Source organism: Tachypleus tridentatus, chromosome 13, assembly GCF_004210375.1.
Source record: "Tachypleus tridentatus isolate NWPU-2018 chromosome 13, ASM421037v1, whole genome shotgun sequence".
NCBI classification, from domain to species: Eukaryota; Metazoa; Arthropoda; class Merostomata; order Xiphosura; family Limulidae; genus Tachypleus; species Tachypleus tridentatus.
The window spans coordinates 237,315,352-237,340,552 of record NC_134837.1 but is presented as its reverse complement, the minus strand read 5'-3'; the positions used below and the strand labels follow the sequence as shown (position 1 = coordinate 237,340,552).

The 25,201-nt window shown below is 30.4% G+C and overlaps 1 protein-coding gene across 9 annotated transcripts in view; it reads left to right on the top strand.

Annotated features, from left to right (window-relative positions):
• Positions 1 to 25,201, top strand: part of LOC143237396 (PHD finger protein 14) — a 90,113-nt gene that overhangs the window by 48,391 nt on the left and 16,521 nt on the right. For 6 of the 9 annotated variants that reach the window (XM_076476608.1, XM_076476611.1, XM_076476610.1 and 3 more), the window contains exons 14-19: positions 276 to 369; positions 520 to 626; positions 3,128 to 3,223; positions 4,938 to 5,032; positions 8,701 to 8,835; positions 14,408 to 14,549. In XM_076476608.1, coding sequence (XP_076332723.1) covers positions 276 to 369; positions 520 to 626; positions 3,128 to 3,223; positions 4,938 to 5,032; positions 8,701 to 8,835; positions 14,408 to 14,549 — 669 coding nt within the window. The remainder of the gene's footprint in view (positions 1 to 275; positions 370 to 519; positions 627 to 3,127; positions 3,224 to 4,937; positions 5,033 to 8,700; positions 8,836 to 14,407; positions 14,550 to 25,201) is intronic. The other 3 variants (XM_076476609.1, XM_076476613.1, XM_076476612.1) reach the window with 1 other exon arrangement.

Genomic DNA, 25,201 nt, shown 5'->3' with positions numbered 1-25,201 from the left:
TATGTAGAAAAAAATATAGATGAAACACATTTTTAAAAAAACAGCTGATGTTTATTATGTGAAGGCTTTTGGATTGTGATTACAAGTTTTTTTGTAAGGGTAATACTAATAGTTCTTTCATTCCTGATACTTGCACTAACTGGTAAAATCATATTCTGATCTTTCACTGCTCTTGTTGACACAACTTTTGTGTTTGTATTTTAACCCTGTAGTTTGTAATGGTCAAAATATGAGATGCATAAATATCAAGTGACTGACTGTTCTAACTTTTCCAGACTTATTTGACAAATTCAGACACCATGGTCAATATTCGAAAGAAGTGGCATATCCAGCCAGCTTTCAGCGTAGAGTTCATAAGTTACTATTTAGGTAAGTGATGTGATTTGTTATGTCTCAGAAAATTTCTGCTATGTGTGATTTCTTAAAGTTTTGGTTTTCTTTATTAAACACTTTGAAGTAAGCTTTGAGTTGCAAAACAAATTGTATTTACTTGTTCAAATATTTTTCACTTGCTTGTAGATCGCAATAATCGCATGGTTTCAATGCAGCGACACTTAGATGAACTTCTTCAACAAAACAGTAAACTACAAGAGGAGGAACAGAATGTGAGACAGAAATATGAGCAGGTATTTATTATAAATGTTTCATAAATATACATTACTAGTATAGCTTCCAATATGTATATTTATATATCTTTTTCACTGTAAAACATGTTTGTTTGTTTTTTTATTTGTGGTAACATGACGATAAGATTCCCTCCCTCTTGTGTGTTGTTGATTATAGTAAACTGGTGTTTTAGGAAATTGCAAAAGAAACATATGCAATATGTTGTAAATATAATGACAAAGAAAAAATTAGTGCAATAGTTTCACAATTAGAATTAGTCAGAGATATATCCTCATCCCATAAGTGGTTCTCTTTTTACAGAGGTTCTACAAATCATAAGCTATCATTGTAAAATGAATTTAACTCTCTTCAGGTCAGCATGCACATTTCAGGTGTCAAATACATATCTCCATATTGCACTTCAACATTTGAAACAAAAAATAATTATATCTGTACAATTTAGTTTTACTTGCAAATTATTTAAGAATTGATTTCCTCTCATTGCATAATATTTTGTGTAACTCCAAAGAAGAATGAAAAGGAAGTTTCCAACTTTCATTTCTCCATAACCCCAACTAGTGACCTGTAAATCACACAGTGATAGACTTGAATTTTGTAAAAAGGTATCCCTTGAAAATGTAATGACTCATCTTTTGATTTTCTTGTAATTTTCTTCCTCTGTTAATGGTTTATTTCTACATCCCTTCATTGATATCATTGTGGCTTCACAGTGTGGGGTTTGAGTAGTTACTACTGAAGCTTTGCTCTTAAAATAACTAGAAGTAGTTACTAATAACAGTTGTATTGAAAACAGTCCAATATTTTTATTTCAGTATATGGTAAATAAGGCAATTGTAAGACTATTTTGTGGTTTCATCCTGAATAATTGGACAAAGAATTTAATGGACAGTTTTAGAAGACTTAGGAACAAATCATAATTTTTTATAGTTTCTAAAAATATTTTTGTGTAAAATTATATCCCTTTGAAAGCTACAAGAATTTCTCTATGAGAAGACATAAGGTGAACTTAGATAGGTTTAGTGAGTAGTGTATTAAACTAGGGCATACTATTTTGGTTGACTCGGATGTTATTCTTACGTTTTTGTTGTTGTTTGTCTTAGACAATATTCAAATAACATAACTCTACTTATTAAAAAAATACTATATTTATTAAATGTAAATTGAATTCAATCAAGACAATTTTTTATAAAAACCATCTAGCCTGACAAACGTTTATAACAGTGGTACTTATTTGAAAGATGAGATGGTTTCTAAATCACCAATAAGGTTTTTAGTTTTTGTCATATTTTTATTTATATCCAAAATAAACTACCCACAAAGAGATGCATTGATGATTATTGACTTAAAACTGACTGGGTACATGGAATGGTTCCTTAAGATCAATAATAATAAAAAGTTCTAGTAATAAAAATTATTTGAATATACCTTAATATACCTTAGGTACATTTTTATCTCAAGTGGGTTTCTTGTAATCAAGAAATATTTTAATATACTTTCAAAACTGTGTTTCAGAATGGAGTTTTAAATTTCATAATCTTAAGTTACAAAAATACTAATTTAGGTTGTATTAATGTTTTCAAACATAAACTAGTACTACTTAATGTTTGTTCCAAGTTCAATGCAATTTGGTGAAGTATTTCCACTGTGAGAAGGGAATATCATTATTAATAATAACAATAATACTCTATCTAGAGAATTGAAAAGTAAAGTATACTCTAAAGATATATTCCAAAAAGCCTGGCTTATTGTACTTGCTCACTTGCATATCACTACACATTTATAGTCTAGAGCCATTGTGTAATGGATTACAATATTAGGATAAAGAAATCAGTACAAGTGGACAAAGAATTTTTTTTTTTAAAAGTGGTTCTTACTATGAATCTGTGTATTGTAGATTTACATCTGAAGTGCATCTTTTCTGCACGTACAGCATATACGTAAATTTTGTGAACAAAATAAACGTTTATACATACACCCAAGTAGCTCAGTGGTATATGTGATTATAATATTAAAAATTGGGATTTGATACCTGTGATGGGCAACAGCACAAATAGCTATTTTGTAACTTTGTGCTTAACAGGAAACAAACATACGCACAAAACCAGTTCTATTATTCATGAATGAAAGTATCTGTAGAAAGTTCAGGATTAGATTAGATATCAAATACTCCAGTTTAGAATGCATAGTTTTAGTATAATGATTATATTTTTGTGATTTTTGATAATTTCTTTACAACCTGCTTTTATCAGTTTTATTTGGGTCATGGTTTAGCTAGTAGTTAAACAAGTCATGAACTTGTAAAACTATTTATTATTTATCCCTAAAATCTGAATATATTAATGAAAAATTTGAAAAACTTTAAATATAGGTTGCATAGTAATATGTCTAAGCTTTTCATTTTTTAATATCAAATACATATTATGCTATTGAAAACCTTATTTAAATTTATATAATATAATTAATTGATGTGAATGCTTTTACTATTTGTAATATGTTTTAGTTACTGGAAGAAGCAGAAGAACTTAAAAAAATTAATTTTGAGCTCACTGAAAAAGGTATTGAATTCTGGAAGATACTGTGTGAAACAGGAAACAAGGTAATAATCTGCTGTTTATTGATAAATTAACTATTTCTGTTTACTTTCATATCTACAAGCTCCTATTTAATAGCCAAAATAGAAACATGTCCATTTTATACAAACCATAAGTAATAGGTTTTAGAATGTCATTTCTATACACTTTTGTTTCAAAATAATCATGAAAATTTAACACAAAGTATAGTTATCCTCTGACATGCAAGTAGGTCAGTATCGATGTATTAATTGTCTTTTTCCATTGAAATAAGGCTAATTTTTTTGTTTTATAGTTTAAAAAGGATTACTTTACTAACTTAACCTTTTTTGTTGTTGCTGTTAAGTGATTTATAATTGTTTCAACTTTAAGTCTTAGATAACCTGTTTTTTTAATGTTGTAAAAAATCTCAATAACAGTACATTGCTGAATTCAGTGTGTATGTTTGGTTATAAAAAAATTAGTTTCTAAGTGCTTGTGAATTAGTACAAACCTAACATTGAATTATTAACTTAGTTATTTGTCCATCTATGCTTAGTTTGCAATAAAAATTGCTTGATATTATAAATCTTGATAAATAAAAAAAAAATTAGACAGTTAATCATTGATGTTCAGTTTATATGTGAGTTTGTCTGCTCTCAAATCAACATCAGGCAGAAAGACAGGTGGTAATCTTATCAAAGATGAAAAAAACTAAAGTAGATATAATAGTGAATTTATCTTATGTTAGAGGATAAACTCCAAACTAGTGTTTTTCCAACAATAAAAACATTTTTTCAACAGTGTATGAAATATATTAAATCACAACATTCAGTAATGTATTTTTTCAAGCCTGCTTGAGGTGAAATTTGTACGTTAAAATTAACCAATCTGTTTTCTTAGTGTTCCTTCTTTACACAACTCTAATCTTATCCATACTTTAAATTTGTGTGCATGTATGCTTTTTTTTTTTATATCTAGGGTTAAGTTAACTTCAGCAGGTTTGACTTTTATAGTTTTCCCTTAAAATTTTTCAAAAACTACTTTTATCTTTTAATTACACATTTTCAGGTATGTTTATTAATGATAGTCTTAATGATAAGCTAAATGATTTTTTAATATATTACTGCTCTGTTATCTAATTATCCTCATAATGAAAAGTTAGTTTCAATATATACTTTTTTTTTTATCGATCTAAATGTTAAGTTTCATATCCTGTGAATTGCAAACTACAATTTTGTCAGAATGGCCATGTCTAGTAGAGAAATTAATTTTACATGAACTCATTTAATAATAAACCTAAGCATCTCTGGACAAATTTCTCTAAACCAGCTCAAACTTTAAGTTAATTCATTAACTGTTACTACTTTTGAAATGACAGTGATTGTATTATAATAAACTTGTAAGGGCTTTAACCTGTTGTTTTATAAACAGATTATATTTGTGCTCTTGAATGAAGAATATTAAAAAAATATATATATATATATCTGTAGTGTGTTGGAAATGTCTCTATACAAGGTAATAAATCAAACTGATTTGAGATGATAAACCATTACATACATTTCTTTGGATATGTTTTTGGTTGTATCACAAAATGAAAGTTAACTGCACATTTTGTAATTAACCCTTTGTATATATTTACTATTAATTAACTTGATCAAAATTTAAAAAAATATATTAATAAATTACACACTTAATTTTTTCTTTTAACTGTTTGGAGTTGCTTTCTAAGACTTTTTTAATTGCTTTTCATTTATTTAGAAGTTGCCACTGCCTGAAGTATTAAAACCCAAACCCATAGTGAAGTCTCCTAGTAAAAGTAACAGAAAAAGTGATTCTTCATCAGTATTTTTTGAGTAGGTACTCTGTAACACCAACAAAATGTGAATTATTATAGACTAAATAAACAAAATTTTTGCTTAGTTTTTGTTACAGCTAAATTTCTTAAACTGGTCACCTCCATGGCATTTATTTAAAATATTAAGTCGTATTCACCAAGTTCTTTTCAAAAATGTTTAAAACTTAAGATAAGTGAAAAGGATGAACCATTTCACAACTTATACTAGAACTGACTTCTTAAACAGTTGTTAAAATTATTTGTTTTATTGCTCAATGGCTTTAACACATCTTAACTCTTACTATGGGATCAATGGATTAAACTTACCCTGTGATCCCAAAGTAACCATTAGAGATTCCATACTGTAACTTTTAAAATGATACATATGTTCTCTTTGAATTTTGTAAAAAAATTTGTAAGCATTACAAATCTTTTATACACAAAAGAAATCTCTGTTCTTAAGTATTTTTACTAATGATTTGCCTGTAGAATATATGGAGTCAAATAATTGATTGTCCTGAGTTCAAAGTGGTTTTTATCTTAAGATTAAAAATACTTTGCTTCATCTGAAAATTTTCATTTGCATTATCTTCAAAAGTTTTGAACTAACTATCAAACTTGTTTTCATTTATACTTTGTTTTATTTATTTTCTGTACCCTAACCCTATACCCTCAGTCAGTTTGACTAAACTTATAACCATAGAGACAAATGTAAATTACCCTTTTACGTTTCTAAAATAACTGTAGTTTGTCACTTAATACCACAATTGTTTATCCTAAATATCTTTAGGCTCATAAGAGTTTATATCTGTTTATACTTAACTTTATTGTTTTCTTGTCCTTTGAATTGTTTGTAATTAATAATTCTGAAATACAATTTGTAAATCATTTGGCATATTCATAGCTTAAGTTACAGTATTTAACTCTTAACACAGGCTCGGTTGATTTGACTGACCATTTGAACTATTTGTACTTATTTAAAGTCTTCAGAGTTTTGATATAATATATCAGAAAATTTGGAAGACTTTCAATAAACATTATAAATGTTTCATGTGTAAAAAAATCTTTTTATTTACAAAAGTATATTTAATAAATTATGAAGTGATATTTGTGTTGAATATATCAAACATTCTTTTTAACTAGTCTGTGTGCAAAGTGATTTTCTTGTTGAGATTAAAAAATACCTTTTTTCATCTGAAATTCCATTTGAATATTTTCTAAAGCATCATAAATATATTTAAAATGGTTATTTGCAGTAAAACATTTTTTCTATTATTTTCTTTACCATAATTCGATACAAGGCTGGTCAATTTGACTGACCTCATAACTACCAAAAAAAAAGGAATAAATCTAAATTAACCTTATTTTTTCTATAATGTCTTCAATTTGTAATATGAAAATACCTTCATTTAAAAGTAACTTTAAATTTATAACATTATACATCTACTTATACCTAAATGTATCATTTTATTTCCCTTTGAACAATGTCTAACTGCTATTTTCAACATTGTAAATTGTAAATCACTTGGAACATATAAGAGTTGATGTTACAATATTGTATTACATTACCCACAAGCTGCATGGGTTCATGCCTTGTGAAACAATTTTATTATAGTATTTATTTTACCTAATTTGACCTTAACTAACTTTGAGATCCATATTTTTCCCACTTTAGGTAACTTTATAATAAATATGAGAAACAAGTAATAAAATACTTACCCAACTCACCTTTTTCTTCCTCTTCTTTTTTGCTGTTGACTGTTAACAACACAATTGTTTTATACTAATGGTAGTAATGCACTAAATAATTTATTTTATTAAATAATGCACCAGAGAGCAGAGCCTAATAACATTCAAAAAGTGGACAATTTCCTCTACTTCTCACAATTCTTCTTGCTTTCTAACTATGAGACAAGAGCCATTACACGTTCATCCAAATTAGTCATTATCCTTCTCTTGTACTAACAGAAAAATTAATTCTCCATTTAAAAAAACAAACAAACAAAGTAGTATAATATTTCATTAATTGGTGAAAATCTTGGCTTTCTGTTGGTTATACATAATATAGAATTAAATATGATGTGACAGGTGGTGTGTGGCAAGAGAGGTCTGATTTTCTATTTGATTGCTCTATAACTAAAAAAAAACTAAATGCTATGAAAATTGTAATTTGTCTGAGTAATTAAAATCTTGTAGTGAGTAATATACATTTAATTTCATAGTTACTGAGGGGGAAGTAGATAAAACAGAGAAGACAAGATACTTGGAGAAAATGATGTGTCGCACTAGAAGAAATTCAGAATTTTTTTTTTAAATTTAGTCTTATAGGAGTAAGAACTCAAACTTACACAGTTGAAGTATAGATTATTAGCTATGGTTTTGTACTATAATAACTCAATAACTTGAACAGTATGTGGTTTCATAAAATTTTTGAATGTAAGTCACTAATATCTCAGGACAGTAAATGATTCCCAGCAAATGGGGTGAACACCACCACATGACTTACTCATGAGCATACCTTGCTAACATTTATTTTTTTCATTATCTTACCTAGACTAACATCATGTAACATAATGCTTTTTATTTTTTTTATGTTTTAGTTACTTTTATAACAAAAATATAGTATTTATCTTTGATCTCTTATTTTCTGCTGTTTATAGTAATGGTATTACTAAATACTTTTTATTTGAATAATACATCTAACTACACAAAATACATCAATATGCACAAAGCAAAATGTTCTATATCTGTCATCAATGTACTGGCCTTATGACTTGCGTAAGAGCCTCAAAAAATTCATTAATGTTTAGAACTTGACACTACAGTACAATCTTTCAAACTGAAGACAGAATGTTCTGTATTAAAAAGTAATGTATCATTTGATAGATTAGAAATTTGCCCTTGTACTGGTTGCAAATAAAAAAAATTATAATGAATGTTAGAACTATTAGCAGTTTGAAAGAGATGATGTGGCATGATTTTCTAGTTTATTGCTTTGTAAACAAATAAGGTTGAAGTGAAGAATTTAACTAATTTTTCATTATACTACAGATATTACTAAGGCAAAATATAATTTTTGTAGCTTTCAAAGAGGGGTGGTAATTAAATTATAGGAGAGGGAAAATGTCTCCATTCTCATATGGGGAAAATTTTGAATTTAAATATTTCCTTATAAGATAAAGAACTTAAAACTTGTATTAAAATGTGATTTATTAACTATGTTTGATTTGTTAAATTTTTTCATATACCTTGATAATAAGCTTCACAGTGCTGTGTCTGTGGACTTGCAATGCTAGAAACAGGGTTTTGATACTCGTGACGGGCAGAGCACAGGTAGTCCATTGTGTAGTTTTGTATTTTACTTCAAACAGTGACTACATTGGTAATAGTTTCAATTTGTGAAAGGTTATGACAAGCTTACTCTAACCTACTTGTAGCAAGAACGTAAACTGTTGGCTCCTTATTTAATCACTGTTGTTCATATTCTGTCCTTGTCTTTGATAAACTATAATTAACTAAATAATGCATATATTAACAATGCCTGGTACTATATTAAAGTGAAAGGAGGTTAAGATATTACTAAAGCTTTTAAAAAGTGTTGTCAGTATTTAGATTTTGCTCTTTAAAAATAACTTTATAAATGTAACAAGTCTTTGGTTATTACATATTACAATTAGTATGTTTTAGTAGATGTGGGATTTGTCACCAGTCAAAAGACCAACACCAACTGGCTAAATGTGATAGCTGCCAACTTCATTATCATCTGTATTGTTTAGATCCACCATTAACTCGAATGCCAAAGAAGACTAAGTCTCAAGGCTGGTAAGAAACACAGGATTTTATATATATATATAAATTATTTACAATTGTCTGTTTACAGAGATATGACTAAGTAATCATAGTCATTTTGGATTTTTCCAATCCAAAACTGTAACTGCAAAGATCTGAACATTTGGCCATTGTGTAGTAATGTGTATTCTTTATACATCATATACAAATTTTGTTTTTTTAATTTTTCAATCTTATGATGAAGGATTTTAACTCTGCTTTAAACTGGCACCTATCACTGTTTACTATTAAAGCACTTAACAGTATTTGTGCATTCTCTATGGACTCAAAATTGACTGACCTCGTGACCATGTTGTATTTGTTCAGTCATTTGTGGTTTGATACTACTAACTTTTAAAATGGTATGTGTATCTTTACAAAATTTGGCAGACTTTCAGTAAACATTACAAGTTTTTACATTTTAGTTACATTATAATAATAAAGAAAATAAATGAAAAATAAAAAATCTTGTAATTAAATATGAAAGACTTTTCAGTAAAGCTTTATATTTCTTTTAGTTATTTTCTCTTCTGTAACATCATACTTGATTCTTTGGTAATAATTTTATTGTTAGGAGCTGACTCAGAAAGTAGACAAAACAAAATATTACTCTCTCTGCTTTTCAGTATAATCACTAAATTCCAGAGTAAATCTCCTGAGAGTTTCTTTTGATCTTTTCACCTATTTCTTATGTTTATTCTAGTTTTAGTAGCTGATGTAGAAATGTGCCAAATATAAAGCAATGAATTATTGCTCCTTACTTGGTTTGACACCATCAATATAAAATAAGCTTAGGTGGTGCAATTCTGAAACTTTTCCATGTTTTGGAAGAAAATGAGGTATGATTTATCGACTTGACAGTATGATGATTTCATTGGCAGTTGTATAAAGCATGGTTCATCTCATTCTGGGCCTTTTAATATTTTATTCTACCTAATGCCAGACAATTTTATTTAGCTTAAGGGAAGTTCTTGCAGTGAAAATGTTAATACAATCTCGGTTAACTTCGACAGTGTCACCACTGGTAGCTCGTAGATATGCCACCATCTCAAGATTGCATGCATCATTGGAGATGCAAGATAGCCTATTAATTTTCATATGAAACATCGGTCAACCCTGGGTGGTGATGTCTACTGTCTTTTAAAAGTCAGGTCTGGATTAGCGGCTAAATCTCGAACAAAATAAAACATGATGTCATAGCTGAAACTTGTCCAAATTTGAAACATTGTGATGCAGTATCAGTTATTTCAATTCCAAAGTATATTCATATAAAGTATATATGACAATTATAATTGGTAATTGTTTGGTTAGATTACATTCGTTGTAGTTTGATTTAGACAAACTTGATACTAGTGAGCTCTGACGTCATGTTTTATTTCATTCTAGATTTAAACTTAAGTCAGATCTGGCTTAATATTTTGTTATTTGGCTAAAATATTTCTGTTAAAAAAAGAGGTAAAAATAACAGGGTAGCCTTTTTTCCATGAATTGTTATATCTGACTTCATTGTGGCAACACTGATCTTAGGTCAGCATGCCATTATATGATGATAAAACTCAAATGCTTGAACGAATTTTCATTAAGAAGCTAATTTGTGTCTGTGAAAATACTTTTGAAGTGCCAAAGATATAAGAATACGTTTTTGGACAAATTAATAATTAGTTGTCACCCTTATAGTGGATAAGTGGCTGAATATCGGTAATAAATCTCATACGAGTAAAATTCTTCCCAGGCCTAAGTCTAATAAGAATTCATCAGTGTTGTTGTTGTGTGCAAGCACTTCAACTCAAGATGCAAGAAGAACCGAAACAAGAAAAAAATAAAGTATGATGGAAATTTTATTGAATATGGTTTTACACAGACAGGTAATGAAGATGGACCTAGTGGATTGTGTTGAATGTGCAACAGTAAGTGACAGTAACTTGCATCCAGCAAAGTTAAAATGGCATTTAGAAATCAAACACTCCCAATTAAAAAATCCAACTTCCAAGTATTTCAAACAAAAGTTTTCAATTAAATCCAAGGAAAGCTACATTTTGTTTGTTTGTTTATCAGGACAACAAAGGTGCTCTTATTACTTCACATAGTGTTAGTTACTGTATTGCAAAAGCAGGTGAAGATCATACAATTGCAGAAGATTTGATAAAAACCATTCATAAAAGATTTGGTAATGCATGATTGATGAGAAATGTCTTTAAAACATGAACTCTGTGCCCCTTTCTAACAACTTGGTTTCTTGAAGAATCAAGGATGTGTCAGTAAATTGCTTAATGTAGTTGATAAGGCAAGTTAAAGAGAGTCCAACTCTTGCACTTCAGATGGATGAATCATGAGTTGTTGGAGGTTATGCGATATTGCTTGTGTTTGTTTGCAACATTCATGAAGCCAGTTTTGAAGAAGGCATGCTAATTTGTAAACCTTTGCCTACTAAAACAAAATGCAAAGAAATATTTAAACTGATCAATTTATTTATGAAAGAACATGAGATCCAATGTTGGCTTTGCTCAAGTATTTGCACTAATGGGGCTGCAGCTGTGATTGAAAATTTTCAGATGCAGTGGCACTCATAAAAGAAACGGGAAAAACTCGGACATCAGGAGTGTCCACTGCTGTTTCCATTGTCATGCACTTGCAATGAAAGGAATGCCAGAAGACTTAAAAGAGGTATTGGGTGATGTCATAAAAATAGTTAATTTTATAAAATCAAGACCACTCAATGTGAGGATCTTCAGTTTACTCTGTGAGGATATGGGAAGTTTGCATAAAAATTTGCTGCTTCATATTGAAGTCCGATGGCTTTCTTGGGAAAAGTGCTTGCTCTGTTTTACAAACTGTGTGAGGAGATAGGTTTCTTTTTATCTGAATGTCAATTTGAACTTGCATACAAATTAAGGGACAAATGCTGAATACAGAAAATGGCTCACCTTTCGGACATATTTGCCTTTATAAATGAAGTGAATGCTACAATGCAGGATACCAGGGTAACGCACTTCAAAGTTCAAGAGTGAAATGGAAGCGCTTCAACGTAAGCTAAAACTTTGAGGTGAATGTATGCTTATGGAAGAACTTAAATGCTTTGAAAATCTCAGTGGTTTTTTTACTTATGAATGAAATTTCCTTAAGTGAAGATGCAAAAATTTCAATCTTGCAGCACATACCTGATTTATATAAAACTACTGGGGAGTGCTTCCCTTATTTAGAAAAATTACTGTAGGTTCAAAATTCCTTTGACTCTGCAAATACCAACAGTTTGTCTTTGAAAGAGAAAGAACAGCTTATAGAAATTTCAACTGATTACACCCTAAAAACAAAATTTCAGCAGGAATAAATTACACAATTTTGGATTCAAATTGCCATGGAATACCATGAAATAAGTAACAGACCTCTGAAAATTTTGATGTTTTCCAACAACATATCTTTGTGAGCAAACATTTTCACTGAATACAGCTACAAAGACCAAATGTAGAAACAGGCTAATATTGAACATGACTTGCACTTACAGGTAACAACCATAACTCCAAATATTGAACTACTTTGTGAACAAAAGCAAGTTCATCCAAATCACTAATAAATAAGTTTACTGTACTTTTATTGACATACATTTTGCAAGCAGAAATTTTTGAACAAATAGAAGTAAAAAATGTTCTTTAAATATTAATATTTTTAATGAATTTATATTCTAAAAGCTTGAAGTAACCTTAATTGTTATGTATTTTTTTCATAGTAGCCTCTCCAAAAGATAACTAATTAATATTGAAATTACTTTATTCCCTAGACATTTAAATAAATTAGTTTTGAATCTATATTTGGTTATTAACCCTTACTTTATCGTATGCTTTGGTTTGATACACATGTCATATGAGTTGCTTTATTGCACTGCAAAAACAAAACTACTGGAGGAACTTGTTTGCACATTGAGTTGAACATTTTACAGATTATGTAGTTTCTGTAAAGTAAAATAACTTGTTAGTCATGGCATAGGGGTTCATAGGGTGGTTGAGTTTTTCAAGTATAAACTTTTAGCTTAAAGCTCCATCCTCTTTTGACCAATTTGAAATCTAATTAGAGATTTGGATTCAGGGGATGAACTCCTTTTTATTGGTGTTTTTGAACACACCCAAGGTCTTGTAGATTAATTTACTCTAATCCTGCCTAAGAGAATTTCAGTTTGAAATTAGGCTGGTTGATTATTCTGACAAGTAATCTAATAAAGTGTATAAGCACCTCCTGCTTGGTATTACTGGCATAGAAGTAGATTAATTTACTCTAAACCTTCCTAAAAGAATTTCAGTTGTCATGGCTATTGAGGATTTCCTTTTGTTTTTATGATGCTTGCATGAATTCTCAGTTATGGAAATCCAAAATTATTTCTTTATGAAATACTTTTCATTAAGACATATGCTTACCCCGTTGTTGTAATTTCAATTGCTGATTTTCACATCTTTCTCAGTTTTTAAAAAGCTTTCAATTTGAGTCTTTTATTTTATAAAACTATAAACTTTGTTTATAATTTTTTTCTAGAAACTCATCACATGTTGTTTCAAAGTGTTTACTATTACTGACATGCAATAGAAGTTATGTTTTTACCATTACTAAAATTGTAAATACTTTTTTAAATTAAAAGTTAAGAGAAAAACTTCCTTTAAACTCCTAATAATTATAAAAAACATTTTATTTGATCCATCATTTTGCCTTTGAGGCTTCATCAGGATTCGTACACAAACTGATTTTTAACTTTTTATCATTTGTACTGATTTCTGTGCAAATTTCTTTCGAAGTGGAAGCTGTATTGATTTATACAGATGAAAAGAATAGAAAGAAAATAAACTTTCTTTTTGTTTAAATCGTTAGCCTATGGCATATCAAAGATGAGATGTTTGAAGTGTATATCATACCACAGTTGAGGAACAGTAACTGATTTAACTTTTACAAAACTAATTTTGGAATTGTACTATTCAAATTGGTGATGTTTTGTTTTGAGACATTTTTACTTCCCCATTCTAGGAAGCTATGAATGCTTTGAAAAAAGTTAAGGAAAGTCACAAAAATTTATTTTTCTTTGAATTAAGTTGAAATAAAGACAATTCTTAAATCATTTTAAGAGTTTATTAATGTATGCTGTAATGAATATAAGCAAGATGTATTACTTCATAAGTAAGTTAATCTTTTCTCCTCATAATTTTATACCTGATGTATACAGGAAAAAAATGTTTAAAGTAAATTACATTGACAAAGCTGTTAGAAAAATATTTCCTTCTAATGTAACACTTTAATGTGTGTCATGGGCTACGTCAGTTTGAATATTTATAATACAATGTATTAGTTTTACTGGAGTAATGTAATATAATAGACAAACTTGTATTCAGTAAATGTTGCTATAATCAATTAAACTCATTAATTTTAGCACTAGCTTTTTTTTAATGTATAATTGAAACAAGCTTATTTCATGATCATAGTTTCTAAGTTTTAATGTTTTTGTAAAAAAATAAAGTTTTGTCTAAATATAAAACATTAGATGTAAAATGCCTGTAAAAGCATATTTACTATTAACAGTTTTCCTACTTAGGCAGTGTAGTGAATGTGACAAGACTGAAGAGGATGACCATGAAGAAGAAGTAGACCCAAATGCACCACGAAAGCTACGTGATCATGTCAAAGGCCCCACAAAATTCAATCCTGTTAACAAGCCAGCTTTAGTGGAGAGAAGGGTGAGTACAATTTTAAAAAACATGTTTTTGGACATTGTGGTTTGTCATACTGTAACTCATTTAATGAATATTGTGGACTTTTTTAAATAGAAAAGCATTTTTAAACTATACCACAAAAAACACAGTTACATGATTTGATCATCTTAAGCTATGTTACAAGTTTATCACATGCTACAAAGTTTCTAGTAACATGAAGGTAATGATAAACAAAGCTTTATGATATTTGCAGCTTGTTATATGGTCAAATATCATCATTATATTTTTATAGAATAGACATTTTCACTATATGAAAAATAAGTTCTTGCTTTTACATCATCTTTTGAGGTCAGTTTTTTGTTTCAGTATTAAGTAGAACCTCTTAATAAATTATATTTTGTATTTTCTCTCACATCTATTTGTCAATAAAATCATCAAATGCAGTAGTTTAGAATAAAGATTTAATATATGTATGAAAACATTACAAAAAATTTGGTATTCTGTATATAATTATTATAGATATGTTCATATTGATTCAGCACACAGTTTTCTCTGAATTGGTGTGTGTGTATGTGTATAAACACACACACACACACACACACACACACACACACAAGTACTTGTGACTTCTGTATGAAACCTGTCTTTGTACCTTTTTACTCTGAAGTCAGTAAGTCTGTCTAACTGTTAAAAAAGAAAAAAGTGGAGTCTGAGATGAGATCAGTGACAAAAAGGTCTACACACAGATTTCTAACAAGAATACTTATTTTCCAAAATAGGTCTCATGATACTTAAGACTGTATTTATTTGCTATAACACAACCAGGCCTAAAAGTGATTATCAAATGATACAATGTAAAGCCAAGATTGTGTTTGTTCACACCTTTTAGCTATCTGTTTCATCCACAGTACTGTGCAAATGTGTTAAGACAAAACCAAAATTATATTTCAGGTGACTTTTAAAGAACAATGGAAGCTATAATTTCATATTGATAGAATTTTTGAAAACAGTCTTTCTTTTTAGTATTTGTATCTTTATGTATTTTTATTGTTTCTTTAATGTTTAATGTTAAGAAGAAAAAAATAAACTATTTCTTTCTTACAAACAAGTTTTTATTTTGCCTATTTAATGGACAGGTACTCCTGCTAGTCATTTATAAAACTGGTTATGAAATAACAAGATTGGTCTTACTGGTGACTGTTATTGTGTACAGTGAGACAGTCTTGTAATATCTTGATTACAAGTAAGTTAAAACTATACATCAACAAAATACTTATTTTGTCTCTAAACCTTTCCTGTTCATCCCAAAACAAAAGTTTTTACTTGATAAACGTTCTTCCCCTTGAGAATACAATTAGCAAGTCTTGTTTGTTTGTAATTTTTTTATTCTTTGTTTGTGGTTTTATTATTATAAGTGGAATTTGATTAACTGTTAGGCTTATTATTCAAGTACATTCAATTAATTGATAATTGATTATTCTCTCATGAAGTATTTTCATGTACATATTGTAGTACAAAACCTGTAACAAGCTGAACATACAATTAATACTGTTCTGTGGGTTTTTCCTAGACATATGTTTAAGATAACTCTAAAACTAAATACACTTAATCGTTGTTAAAATATTTATTAGATATCATGTGATAAATCAGTAAAGATTCTTGTCATTGTATGTTGTAGATAATATATAATCTACTCAAATTCATTCTGATGGTAGTAAAAACAAAAGATAATACATTGTTTACTACTTGGCAACAAAAACTTGTGATAATACCAGAAGACATCTTTGCAGAGAATAAAATGATTCAGTTGTGGTGTGATAATTACTCAGAATAATTGAAGACTGGTCATTAGTCAAACAGCTTGGAATGTGATTGTTTTCTTTAAGTGATTACAGCTAATTATAATATTAATTTTTGGAAATAGTTTGTTTTTATACATTTGCTGTATCTTTGTTTTTCAATGTCTTTGCAAAAAAATTAGATATTTATGTAGTAAATCAAATATAATTCAAACAAGTGTTCTGTTAGTTAACTTTCCAAGATGTGTTTTTGTTATATCATTAAAGGCTTGAAATAATTCTCAGAATTTGTTGTCTAAATGCAAAGTAGTATTAGTTTATTGCTTGACAATTATACTGTTAAAAATAAAATCCAAAACCTTTTTCACACATTTCTTTGCTACAAGTTTATCTTGGATAGTAAAATACATAAAGACAAAAAAAATTCCACAAAAACTTGAGTAATTTGGAATTTGTTTTTTCACTTAATGAAAAATAGTGTTCCTACATTACTTATCAAGATTGATCAGTGTGATGAACCAGTTATTGATCTTAATATTCCAACCAATTCCCATAAGGTTGAAATGGAAACATTAAATATTATAAGAATTATTAAAGTAATTTGTCTCAAAAATTTCAGAATTTTATTTTTCTATATCCATACACCACTATAAAAAAAAAACCACTAAAAAAACATTGTCTACAAGCTAATAAGAATACAAAAACATAAGTTTTTAAACATGAAGATTTTTATTCAAGTGGAAAATTAGAAAGAACACATTAAAGGGCTCAATACATTTATAGTTAATGGCATGCAGTTTGAATAATAAATTGTGTGTGTTTCTGTGTAGGTCCAGACTTCTGATATACCCTTATTTGAGCTAAATGTTTATATCCAGTATAAAAAGTGCACTTTAATATATGATTTTCCCAATAGTTATTTTAGAATTAGCATGAATGATTCCATAGAAAACTAGTCAAACTACTCTTAGCATTGTTAATAATTTTATCCTCAGTAGCACTTACAGTTGTTTTCTTAGATAAATACATTAGTTAGAGAAATAGTTAAATTTTATTTATATCTTACTTTTATGTCTTAGTTAATTATATGCACTGTGTGTTGTTGTGTAACTTCTGGTTATACCACAGTATATGCATACCTTTGCTTGCAGTTGTATTGGCAATGGTACTAATAAGTATCTTATCAGAATACATCTGGATTTACTGATTTAATTTGCCCAGCTTAATAATTTACATGATCATGCCTCAACTTGCATGGTCTAGTGGTTGATAAATAAATTAGATTCAACACCTGGTACCAATGGACATGTTTGCTTTTTCAGCTGTTGAGGTATTTTAATGTAATATTTTACTGTTGATTGGTAAGAGTAGCCAAAAGTTGGTGGCATGTGCTGCCAGCTGGTTGTCTTCTCTTCAATCAGCAGTTTAAAACTGGGGTTAGTGGTAGATTCTCTTAGTAGCTTTGGCATAACTTTGAAACAGAGAAACAAATATCATATATTTATGGCTTAAAAGGTAAATATGGTTTGTAGTAAGGAGAAGAAAATGCTCTACTTTTAACATTGCAAAACTTATTTATTGTAATTTGCAAATGAAAATTTTAAATGTTTTTGAACTTTAATCTCTGTGTAGTTCCAGTTAACATAACCTGTAAATACACACACACACACACACACACACACACACACACACACACACACACACACACACACACACACACACACACACACTTGAAGAATAACAATTGTAATTTCAGACACAAAGTTAAAAAAACACTCTAAGACAGAAGGCAGTTTTTTATGTTTTTTTAAAAGTACGTTTCAAAACATTTACCACACGTTCACAGAATAAAATATGATACTAATATTAAACCAAGTTCCATAATTCTTCAAGCACATATTGCAGAGAAAGGGTGCCAAATTTCATGCTATTAGGTTAAACATTTCAAGTGTCGGGCAAAACAAATGGGTGATACAGTATCATCTTGCTGGCCCAGACAGGGTTAAATAGTGTTGGATAGAGCAAGTTATAAACTGTCAATACATCTCTTGCAACAAATAACAGCAGAATCTAGTGAGATGTTTGAGGTTAAGAATACTGAAGGATAAACTACAGATCTAAGAATTATGATAGTCTCCTTTTGGTCAAAATATCTTAATGTAAAAGCTACAAAAAATTTCTTTTATGATAAGACCTTAAGTGAGTTTAGATTTAGAGAGTGAGTCAGGCAATAGTAAAATAGTAAAAAAGTAGTGATAATAATAATTAATTTCCCCAAGGTTGCTCAGTACAACTCGTGTAATTTGTGCATAATGTAAATCAATAGCTAACGTGAGCTACATATTTGCCAAATGATTTACAACTTGTAATGGCAGGAATAATAATTAGGTAGGATTCAAAAGGCAATAAATTCAAGTATAAATAAATAAATAGATTGATATGTGTGTGTAAAACTATTTAGGATTAACGAGTATAGTTTGATATCACAATTTGAAGTTATTCTTGAAAGAAAAAAGGATAATTTAGATTTATTTTGATATTTTTTTGTGTAAGTAGTTACAAGATCAGTCAAATTGACCAATCTTGTATAAAAGTTGCAATAGAGAAGAGAGGTAAAACAGTTTTACTGAAATAAAACATTTAGGAGGTTTTAGAGATTATGCAAATAAAATTTTATTTTTGAGGGGAAGAAAAGTATTTTTAATCTTAATGTGGAAAATTATATTTCATTAAAATTCATTTTGTGTGTGGAAAATACTTCTAATTTAAACTGAAAGTTTATCAAATTTTGGGATAATGTACAGTGTGTACTAATAAAAGTAATAGTATAGAAACAATAGTGAGTACAAAAGTATTACAGTGCTGGTCGATTTAACTGACCTGGTAGCAAGAGTTAAATGAATATAAACAAAATTGAAGTTTACTGAATATAAAATGGAACTTTATACCAAAATTTGTAAAAACTAAGATGAAAGTATTTTTTTTAGTTTTTCCAAACTAGATACTGTTTAACCCTTAAACAGCAAAAATGTTGTAGGTAGCAACTCATCATACATAAATTGGGAGAAAAAAAATCTTTAAATATAATCTTTAGCAATTTGATTATGAATTTTGAACAATATATGAATGAAAAGAAAATCATAATAAAGACTTATTTATTACAAGTTCAAATATTTTTCAAGGTATGAAAATCACAAAAACGTTATCCAATGTACGGTGGTACTGTATGTTTATTACACTAGGTACTCGCCATCTTTCACTTTTCCTGTTGTATGCATACATACTTGACATTGTCTTTGTCCACTTTTTCTAGCTCCTGATGATGGAATGCTTTCTAAAAAGTCCTGAAAAAAATGCTTCTTTTCCATCAATTCTGTTAGGAAGAGTAAGGCTATGTTTTCCTGGGAAAGGTCTTCTCACCCTTCCATATCTTTCCAATAATTGGTAAATTACATTGTAACTAAATTGTCTTAGTGATGACTTCTTGCCAGTTTTAACTAGGTACATGTTACAAGAATTTAAAATTGAGATATTAATTAAGTGAAAAAAAGAGCATCTTCTACCACTTCACACATCTATGAAGGCAATCAGTTTGTCCAATTTGCATGCTACTGTTGTCAACTAGCCTCATTGATAGTATAATCTAAAATCATACAAGGTTTGGTTATTGGTTGTTTAGTTTTGTAATTATTCTTTCCACTGTATTTTGTTTCATCTTTATGTACTATACTAAGCAAAGTAACTGGACTTTTGTCTTTCTGTTGAAGTGCTAAAGTATTCCCTTGCTTCTTGGTCTCAACATTTGCCTTTTTCAGAGGTGTAAATTTCATGTTCTTTCAGTTAGTTCCAACTATTTGTCAAAAAAGTCTTTTCAAAGTGAAAGTTTCATAATTCCACCCTTGTATAATAATTATCAGTATATATGACCTTTTCCAAGGTTTTCTTTCTTCAATCACTTGACAACAGATCCTGAAAATCCTAATTGGGTATCTTTGGGGACATATATATCACTTGCAGAATATATAATCATATCTAATACAATTCCTGTCTCACAATCACATAATACAAAGATCTTTATTCCTAATCTATTGCACTTGCTTGTAATATATTGCCTGAAAACAATGTGACTCTTGAAAATGATCAATGATTCACCGATAACTACTTTTTGAAATGGAGAAAAAATTCCCTAGCTTTAATCTTCACTCTTGTAAACACTTAAACTTTCCATAGCTGAGCATTTGCATTTGGTTCTTCATAATTTGCAAAATGCAAATATCTGAGAATCTTCCTGAATCAATCTCAGGTAATGCATTTTGAAAAAAAAATTGGAGTTCTTATAAGGGGATCATTCTTCCAGTAATCAGCCAATAGGTGTATTTTTACATGTGGCATAAGCAACAACAGAGCAAAAATTGTACCTTTTCTCAGTAGTTGTATCTTCCCATTTCTTACTTTAGGAAGTAGACTGAGTTTGACATCCACTTTCTTTGGAATTCAAGGATTTACAAAACTTGTAATATTTGTTTGTTTCTTGCACAATACGACTCATTGTACTTTGATCAAATATAACAGTAAAAAAATTCATATTCTTTAGATTCATATGCGAGTCTAGTGTTTTTGCTATTTAAAAAAATGAATATATGGATTATAATTGTGACACCTTAACCATTGGTAATCAATGGATTCTAAAGCACTTGTAGATTATAATTCACTACATAAATCATGTTCAGAGCTTGAAACAATTGAATTTGATACTGGTGAAAAATAAGTTTTTCTTCATTGGAATAACTACCATGTGCTAATACTTCAATTTTCTCTTTTGATGAAAAATGTTTATGCTTTATTCCCGTAGCTGATGCACCCTTCCTTTTGTCCTCCATGACTTACACTGAGAAAATGACTCTGGCGCAATGCTTTGTGTGGGTACGGTCAGTATGGAGTTAGGGGAAGGGGAGTTGTCGACTAATGTTTTTAGCCTGTATCATCAATTGATGGTAGCTGTGCCGAGAGCCAAGCAAGAAATCATCAGTTGGTGATGGCCACCTTTTACTAGGAAAACATCAGTTGATGATGGCTGCCGTTTAAGGGTTAACAAGCTTACATTTTACATAATTAGAGTATTTTCTCTCTAAAAGGGGAAAATATCGGGTATCTCTCTGATAAAGAAAAAGTTAAAATCCAAAATGTTTATCAATATTGTAAAATTTCTATATAACACATTTTTTAACTTAGATTTATTTATTACTAACACACATTACTTCACAAGTTTAAAATTTCTTTACCTGAGAAATATTATTAACTTGAATTCAACTAGTGTGCATGTGTGTGTACCTAAACAAACACTTAAGATATTGTTCAATCTGTTGTTACAAATTTGGAATTTTGCCTCGGTACATACTAATTTGCTGTTTATTACCTATAGAAAAAAATTAGATATAGGTTTTGATGTGAACATGATATATATATATATATAACAGTTAGGTGTTTTGATCTTAATGGCACAAAATAACAAAACTGTTTATGCCAAACAACTGTTCCTGATTGTTCCATCTGTATGATGGAAAAAGAGCACTCTTAGTTCACTTAAAATTTCAAAAAGTCTTTGACTAGGGACCATGCAATATGTGTTAGTCAAAAAAATCACACTGATAGAAACTGGGAAAGGTGAAGAACTAGTTTATTGGATTTTTGGTTTTTGGAATGGGAGGAAGTTTAGTTAAATTCTTGTTACTAGTGGCTAAAGAAAATGATCTTTGTTGAAGTGGGGAGGAAAGACACTCAAATTACTAAATACAGTCAAACATCGATATAAGGCACTAGTTGGGGTCCAAAAAATTCGACCGCGTTGTATCTGATTGCGCCTTATACCGATTTGATTATATTTTTTTTTTACCCTCTGGGTGAGCGATAATGCAAAATTTACGCGTTTTGTAGTGAAATAAAGAAAAACAAACAAAACTACTTACACCAATGATATAGCATTTTTTTTATTTATTTTTGTTTATTAAACTCAATTTTAAGACTGAAATTAAATGTAAAAAGCAGAATTCTAAAGAAATTTATCGAATTCATTACTTTGATGGGGGCTGATATTCTAAAAGTAGTTCCGTCAGAGCAATCATGTGATCGTTTTTACGATTAGATGCTGATTAAAATTAGTTCAATTTTAAAAGTTAATACATATAGTAATTAATTTTGATAATTTATTTACTAATTATTAAAATCTAAGTACAAACTGAAGTCATATAATTACCAGATAAAAAAATGTCATGGCAAAGTTTAAAATACTAATTCAGTACTGAAACAAAAACTGATTTTTCAAAAAATTTAATAACAATAAAATATAGTAAGCACATAAAACAAGTTGAAATGCACAAAGTTATAGTTACTCAGTAGTCTTCTCTCTTTCAAAAGCCTCCAAAAGTGTCTGTTGTCTTCCTCCTTGGTTCTGCATCCTCTTCGCAGTTCTCATTAGGTCCTGGATCTGTAGTATCTTGCAAATTCTTAGATTGTGGTGTTCTGCCCAATATAGAAGTTGTTCTGTGTACTGTACTGCCTGAGTTGAGGTGATGCAATTCCTGAGTTCTTCTGGAATGGGGTCATCTTCTTCTTCTTCATCTGGAGTGGTAAAATCTGTGGGTGCTGCCGCTGGGTTCTCTATTGCTTTCTGGATCTCTTCATCCGTGAGGGGTGGCTGGGTAACTGGTGCTACTTCGTCAATCTCGGCCCACTGCTTCACAAGGGTTGTCAAGGGAGTCCATCCTGGTAGTCTACAAACTTCCTTTCTGCCTCTGCTACTTCTTCTGCTGTAAATCCATGGAAAATGTCATCTTTTTCTTCTATTGGTTCTGGTTGTGGTTCTAGTGCTGCTTCTTTGAGTCCTTTATTCCAACAATTGATGATGGTGCTCTGGCTTATCTTGTTCCATGCTATGCTGCTCATGTAGATGGCGTCCTTGATGGTCATCTTCTTCAAGAACTCTGGTACGTTGCTGATGTCATCGACTATGGCCTTGACCAGTTGAGCTCTGTATTCTCTCTTGAAGCTGGCGATGATCCCTTGGTCAAGTGGTTGAATCTTGCTGGTGGTGTTTTGGGTAAGTAGAGTACGGTAATCTTTCCATCTCTGCTGGTGAGGTTCTCTGCGGCGGGTGTGCTGGGCAATTATCCAATAGTAGTACGGCCTTCTCTTCTTTCTTCTGTGTTCTGAGGTGCTTCCTGACTGCTGGGACGAATTCCTGATGAAACCATTCTTCAAAGATTGTTGCTGTCATCCATGCGTTTTTGCTGCTGTTGTAGTCAAGTGGTAGTGTCTTCATGTTGAGGTGATGGAAACATCTTGGTTGTCGAAACTTGCCAATGAGTAGTGGTCGAATCTTGTGGGTGCCGCTCCAGTTACAGGTGAAAAGTAAAGTTGCTCTGTCTTTGACTTGCTTGTATCCTGATGTCTGGGTCTCTGTCCAAGTGCGAATGTCCTATCTGGCATAGCCTTGTAGTAAAGTGCTGTCTCATCACAATTGTAGATCTGGTTCAGTTCCAAGTTATTCTCCTTGATGTAATCCTGTAGTTGAGGGATGAATTCCACTGCTGCTGCTATATCTGCCAACTTTGCCTCTCCACAAATCTTGATCTGGTTGATGCCGTGCCGCTCCTTGAATCTCTGTAGCCATCCATGGGTGGGCTGCCAATCTTCTTTCTGGTATAGTTGCTGGTAGGTCTTCTCTGCCTTTGCAAGGACCATGGTTCCTGAGATGGGAATGTTGTCTGCTCGAAGTCTCACAAACCAATCATAAACTTCCATGTCCACTGCTGGGTCTGCTGCTGTCTTGGCTTTCTTCCTGTAGTCCTGTCATTCTGTCTACCTGGTTGCAGAATTCTTTCAGTTGATCTTCATTCTTCAGCCAACCTCAAGTGTAGACTCTGGAACTCCTATTTCTTTCATAATCTTGGTCCTTGCTTCCCTGTTCGGATTCGCTGCACAATCTGTATCTTCTCTTGTACTGTGTAAGCATTCCTTTTGGTGCCTCTCTTCTCCATGGGTATAAATACGCTGTATGTTGAAAAAAATATGAAAATCGCAGTCTGTTGCCACCCGATGGTCACTATCCCATTCACTCACGACAAAATTGATTCAGTCAACGAAATTCTGCCTACGAGCTGGTGTTACAAGACCTTTCAGTTATTCGGCGATGTTAGAATAAAAGGGAATAGCTGACGTCGCAGATTTTCAAGAAACTATTTCGTCTGAAAGCTTCTGGGGAGCGAGCTGTTTCTTAGAAATTTATATGGTTTTAACATTGATGCTATCATTTGCAGCACTTCATGCCACTGTCACTGGTGTATGAGTGTATATGACTCATCCTTCGTCATCCATCGGTCGATCAAGGATGACTTGCGGTTTTAATGAAAATAAAGTTTTGATACTTCTTGCCTACACACTGAGAGCTATCCTATGACTGGCAGATTATGTACTTTACTGCAGTTGACAGCCAGGAATTATTACATGCAGGCGGGGTTTGATCACAATATGCGGCGTGAAAACCATACAAAAAGATTGAAGTGGATTTGGTTTTTGATTTTTGATCACATTAACCAGCTGATTACATTAAGCAGTGGTAATATTAAGCGGTGGCCTCTGTAGAAACCCCAAAAAATTTGTGGCCTAAGACCCCATCGCGACCAACTGATTATCGCGCTTTATCGATGCGTTTTATATCGATGTTTACCTGTGTGTAATTCTATTCAGTCTAATCCTCAAAACATAAACAATAGTTAACTTTTTTGTCAAATTTAAAAAATATGTTTTATCATATTGGTAAGTAAAATCCTGCAATTATTATATTATTTGAGAAATAAAACATCCTGTGTTACACTTGAT